The sequence below is a fragment of the Prenolepis imparis genome, unplaced genomic scaffold (genome assembly GCF_030444845.1).
Source record: "Prenolepis imparis isolate NDT839.2.m4 unplaced genomic scaffold, iyPreImpa1.0 SCAF_3, whole genome shotgun sequence".
In the NCBI taxonomy this organism is placed as follows: Eukaryota; Metazoa; Arthropoda; class Insecta; order Hymenoptera; family Formicidae; genus Prenolepis; species Prenolepis imparis.
Window position 1 is genome coordinate 3,117,394 of NW_028141161.1, and position 5,451 is coordinate 3,122,844.

The 5,451-nt window shown below is 47.2% G+C and overlaps 1 protein-coding gene across 1 annotated transcript; it reads left to right on the forward strand.

The window, feature by feature from the left end:
- Positions 1-345: 345 nt before the first annotated feature.
- LOC145934258 (uncharacterized) lies at positions 346-4,893 on the forward strand. Its single transcript, XM_083034623.1, has 4 exons — positions 346-630; positions 1,000-3,127; positions 3,733-4,676; positions 4,801-4,893. The coding sequence occupies exons 1-4, from the start codon at positions 346-348 to the stop codon at positions 4,891-4,893; spliced, it is 3,450 nt and encodes a 1,149-aa protein (XP_082890749.1).
- The last annotated feature ends 558 nt before the right edge of the window (positions 4,894-5,451 follow it).

Genomic DNA, 5,451 nt, shown 5'->3' on the forward strand with positions numbered 1-5,451 from the left:
TCGACCGGATTATATCTGTATAAAATCTCCGGCGATTAGTTTTGCGTGAGCAAGCAATCGAAACACTCTAAGATACCAGCAAATACATCAAGTAGTCATATTACATTTACCAAGTCTGTTTGAATTATTTTGTCACGTAATACCTTGACGACCGAGTCTTCACGCAAGGCTGTATCAGCACGCGGAGAGGAAGTGCAGCGGAACAAAAAAAGGCAAAATTCCGTTTCGTCATTCTCCCTAACATTTGGTCCTTCGAGCCGGATCGGCGTCAAGATCTCCATACCAAGGTCAATCATTGTTGTGACCAGCAGCTATAAGCGAACGTGACATATCAATTTCGTCAACATGACTTCGTTCGAGACGTTAATATACAGACAGAACCAGCTGATCAAATCTATCTCAAGAGCGCTTCCGAATTTCAAGAAATTGGGGCAAGCCAAGATGACTCGACCGGTTACTCAGTACCGGATCTCTCTCCTACACGACCAATTTTCCAAGGCTCAAGATCTTGATGCCGAACTCTCTACCGCCGCCGATGAGAAGCTCCGAGCCACCCACGCCTACTTCACCGAGGACAAGCTTGCGACATGCGAAGGAGATTACTACGAGGCTCTCGACTATATGCACGAGGTAATCGCAGACTCCGAGGCCGCCGGTCCATCCGCGTCATTAGCTGATAATTCACTTATCGCTTCGTCGACGCGACCTGTTTCGCATCTTCCGCGTCTCGCGTTACCGACCTTCGATGGGTCATTTGCGAACTGGGAAACATTTCGTGATCGGTTTACGTCAATGGTCATTGACGACCAAGGGCTGTCCAATGTTAATCGCCTGCATTTTTTGTGTTCAGTCCTCTCCGGGGACGCGAGTCATGCGATTAGTCATCTCAACGTAACTGACGCGAATTTCGCAGTTGCGTGGGAAATTATCTCTTCGCGATATGAAAACAAGCGTCGCCTAATCAATACTCATCTCTATGCGTTATTTTCACTCCCGCAGATCGCGTGCGAGAATTCCAAAAATCTCCAAACTCTGAGAGATCAAACGAATATGTCGATTCAAGCTCTAAAAAACCTCGGGCGTCCCGTTCATGCTTGGGATGATATATTAGTGTATTTCGTCTCGCAAAAATTAGACAAAGCTTCGCGCAAAGCCTGGGAATTGAAGTTAAGCGATACTGTGGAAGCTCCCTCATATTCCGAGCTAAATACATTTTTGGAATCTCGCATTCGAGCTCTCGACGCTATGCTCCCAGAGAAACCAAGCGGTACCTCCGAATCAAATCCGAAATCGCATAAATCAAAACATATAGCAGCTCATTCAACCACCGCGTCAACATTCGTATGCCCGACGTGTAAAAAGAATCATTTACTGTATCAATGTACAGCATTTCTTGCCGAAACGCCTGCTAATCGTCACGAGTTTATTAAATCTCATAAACGATGTTTCAATTGTCTCGCCGCCACGCATCGAACCAGAGATTGTAAAAGCGAGCGCCGATGTCGTAAATGTTCACAAAAACATCACACGCTGCTTCATTTGTCGAGCGACACAAAGACAACGGCTGACGAGCCATCGACTGGTAGTGCAGCGGTCAAAACAAATAACGAGATTGAAATATCATCACATGTATTGTCAAACATAGAGTCAACAAATTCATCTGTTTTGCTTGCTACAGCTCGAGTCCGTGTATATTCGCCCCAAGGTCGCTTTGTTCATGCACGGGCCTTACTTGATCAAGGTTCTGTCGCGACGCTAATTTCCGAAAATATCGCGCAACTTTTACGACTTCCTCGTCGAAGGCAAAATGCACGTATTACCGGAGTAGGAAAAACGCATTCTTACGCGCATCATGCGGCTCTTGTTCGCGTGAGCCCCGCGAATCAGCGGGAACCGGAATATTCGACTAACGCGATTATACTTAAATCTCTAACGGAATATGTGCTCGATTGCGTATCTCAGTTGCATCATTGTCCACATTTGGCGGGTCTTCCGTTGGCCGATACCAATCTGATGAGTTCCGATCCGATCGATATTATTATTGGCGCGGAGATATATAGTCAGCTGATTTTGGACGGCGTTAGGAGGGGCGGGCCTGATGAACCTCTCGCCCAAAATACCGTGTTCGGCTGGATTCTCTCCGGTCCGATCTCCCCTTCCCGCCTTCCTGAGTCAGTGCACAGCCATCACATCACGATCCTCGATAATTTGGATATAACTCTTCGTCGATTCTGGGAAATCGAGAGCGTACCGCAAACTGAGTATTTACAAACCGACGAAAAACAATGCGAAGATCATTTCCTCACAAATCATTCTCGAAATAAACACGGTCAATATATTGTCAGATTACCTTTTAAAATCGGTATTCCGGTGAATCTCGGTGACTCTCGATCCATCGCTTTAAATAATCTCCGATATTTGGAGCGGCGCCTACAATCCGATGCAAATAAAGCTAAAATGTATTCCGAATTTTTAGCCGAATATGAAACCCTCGGACATATGGAAAGACTTTCTCAAACCCCGGATCCAAAGAAACTATATTATATCCCTCATCACGCGGTATTTCGTGACACCAGTACGACATCACAGATCCGTGTTGTTTTTAACGCCTCGAGTCGCACGTCGAACGGCACCTCGTTAAATGATTACCTGTTATGCGGGCCAAAACTACAAAATGATCTCGCGGCCGTCATATTGAAATGGCGTCAGTTTCGATACGTCTTTTCCGCAGATATCGCGAAGATGTATCGGCAAATATTAATTGATCCGCGTGACTGCGATTATCAACGAATTTTATGGAGAGCCTCCTTCGACGTTCCGGTCGAGGAGTACCGACTCCTTACGGTCACCTACGGCACCACATCCGCACCATTTTTAGCACTGCGCGTGTTACGTCAACTTGCGATCGATGAAGGTTCGAACTTCCCGTTAGCGCTCCCCGTCTTACAACATCAAATTTACGTGGACGATTGCTTATTCGGTGCCGATGATCGAGTTTTAGCTTGCCAAACGCGTGAACAACTCATATCGCTTCTCGCAAAAGGAGGTTTCCATTTACGGAAATGGGCCAGTAATTGCTCCACTTTATTAGAAGGCATTGATCCATCGAATCACGGATTGGCCTGTGGTAAGGATTTACAGAGACATTGATGAGTCTTTGAAAGTTTTAGGAATTTCATGGCATCCCGATCGCGACTCATTTCAGTTCCGTATTGCGATGACAAGCACCCCCGGAAATACGAAGCGTCAAATCTTGTCAACTATCGCGAAGTTTTTCGATCCTCTCGGATGGATGACACCTATTATAATCACAGCCAAAATTTTGCTACAACATCTGTGGTCGCTTAGATGCGATTGGGACGACATCGTCCCTATTAAAGTTTTTGAGAAATGGTCTGAATTTTATTCGCAGCTACCTAAAATCGAAAAAGTTATAATTCCTCGATGGACAGAATACGGCCTTGACGTAATTCACCTCGAATTCCACGGACACTTCCACGAAAGCATACGCGGCGGCCGTGTACATGCGCCGTATTGTCTCCGTTGACGGCCGACCCAGCATTTCATTGCTCGTCGCGAAATCAAAGGTAGCTCCAATTAAAACCGTGAGCGTGCCGCGTCTTGAGCTCTGTGCCGCCTTGCTTTTAGCCCGATTACTACATTTCGTGCGCTCAGCCTTACAATGCCCCGCGGCAAAGTGTTATTGTTGGACCGATTCTATGATTGTTCTAGCCTGGTTACGTCAATCGCCCTCTCGGTGGAAGACTTTTGTCGCAAATAGAGTCGCTCAAATACAAGAATTAGTAGGTAACGCAACGTGGAAACACGTTCCGACGATAGATAACCCAGCCGATTGCGCCTCACGAGGCATCAACCCTGAGGAGATTTTAACGCATCACCTCTGGTGGTCCGGACCCGCGTGGTTAAAGCATGACTCAACGTCGTGGCCAAACCTCTCTCTGCAACTAAATAAGGATATCTCGCTCGAGGAACGAATTATTGTTCAAGCTACCTCTGTAAACGTCTCCGAACCCTGGAACCTTCAATCTCGATTTTCATCCTGGGTGAAATTACTTCGCGTAACTGCCTTTGTTATGCGATTTACTTCCCGTCTACAAAGTAAGAAATTGAATCCTACTCTTAGTTCGAATGAAAGAGAACTCAATTCGCCGCTAATTTTGCAACCCAACGAAATCCACTCCGCCAAGGTTTTTTGGTTCAAAACATTACAAGCCAACCTTTTTCAGCAGGATCTCATGAATCTTCAAAGATCCCGTCCCGTCTCAAAATCAAGCTCGCTAGCTCCGCTCAGTCCATACCTCGACAATGACGGCCTTATTCGTGTGCGAGGACGACTGGAAAACGCTGATTTGCCGGAAGCGACAAAACACCCAGTCGTCTTGCGCTCACATCCGTTAGTCACATCCTTAATATCCGACATTCATATCCAAGGTCATCACGCCGGTCTTCAATTAACGCTCGCACGCATGCGACAAGAATTCTGGCTATTACGCGCGCGAGCCACCGTCCGATCAGTTTTGTACCGTTGCGTTAAATGTACGCGGGCCAGGGCTAGCGTTCCGTCGCAGCTCATGGGTGAACTTCCAAAATGTCGCGTGAATCAGGTAGCGAGAGCATTTGTGCATACCGGAATCGATTACGCGGGTCCGATCACGGTTCGTGTTGCGTCCGGACGCGGTCACAAATCCCATAAAGCATATATCGCTCTCTTTATCTGTATGACCGTACGGGCCCTTCATCTCGAACTTGTATCCGATTACTCTACAAACGCATTCATAGCTGCCTACAATCGATTTGTCGCTCGTCGAGGATTGCCCACCGCAATGTATTCCGACAACGGTACGACATTCCAAGGCGCCGACCACGAATTAACATCTTCATATCAGGCTGCGGTGCGTAATCCCGATTTTATCAATCATGTAGCGAGCGAAGGTGTCTCATGGCACTTTATACCTCCCGCCGCTCCCCACTTCGGGGGACTGTGGGAAGCCGCCGTTCGAAGTGTTAAGTATCATTTGAAAAGATGTATAGGAATTTATACTCTCACGTTCGAGGAGTTAACCACCTTATTATGTCGCGTCGAAGCGTGTCTTAACTCCCGACCGATCGCTGCCGTCTCCGAAAATTTAAACGATTACAGGGCTTTGACCCCCGGGCATTTCTTAATCGGGACCGCACTAATCGCTCCCCCCGAACCGAGCGTCCTCGAAATTCCGGAACAACGTTTATCTCGCTGGCAATTAATACAGCGATTATGCGAAGGATTTTGGCGGTCGTGGAAACATGACTATTTGCAAACTTTACATCAACGCCCGAAATGGCGAGTTATCCAAAAATTGATTAAGATCGGACAATTAGTACTGTTGCGAAATTCCAACGCCCCCCCCCCCCCGAGTCACTGGACGCTCGGCCGCATCATTGCATGTCCGG

Excerpts from the sequence above, each read along its gene's own strand:
- LOC145934258 (XM_083034623.1), top strand. The coding sequence starts at position 346 with ATGACTTCGTTCGAGACGTTAATATACAGACAGAACCAGCTGATCAAA. Across the intron at positions 631-999 it reads CTCTCGACTATATGCACGAG|ATCGCGTGCGAGAATTCCAA; the intron begins GTAATCGCAGAC and ends TCACTCCCGCAG. Across the intron at positions 4,677-4,800 it reads ATTACGCGGGTCCGATCACG|CTGCCTACAATCGATTTGTC; the intron begins GTTCGTGTTGCG and ends ACGCATTCATAG.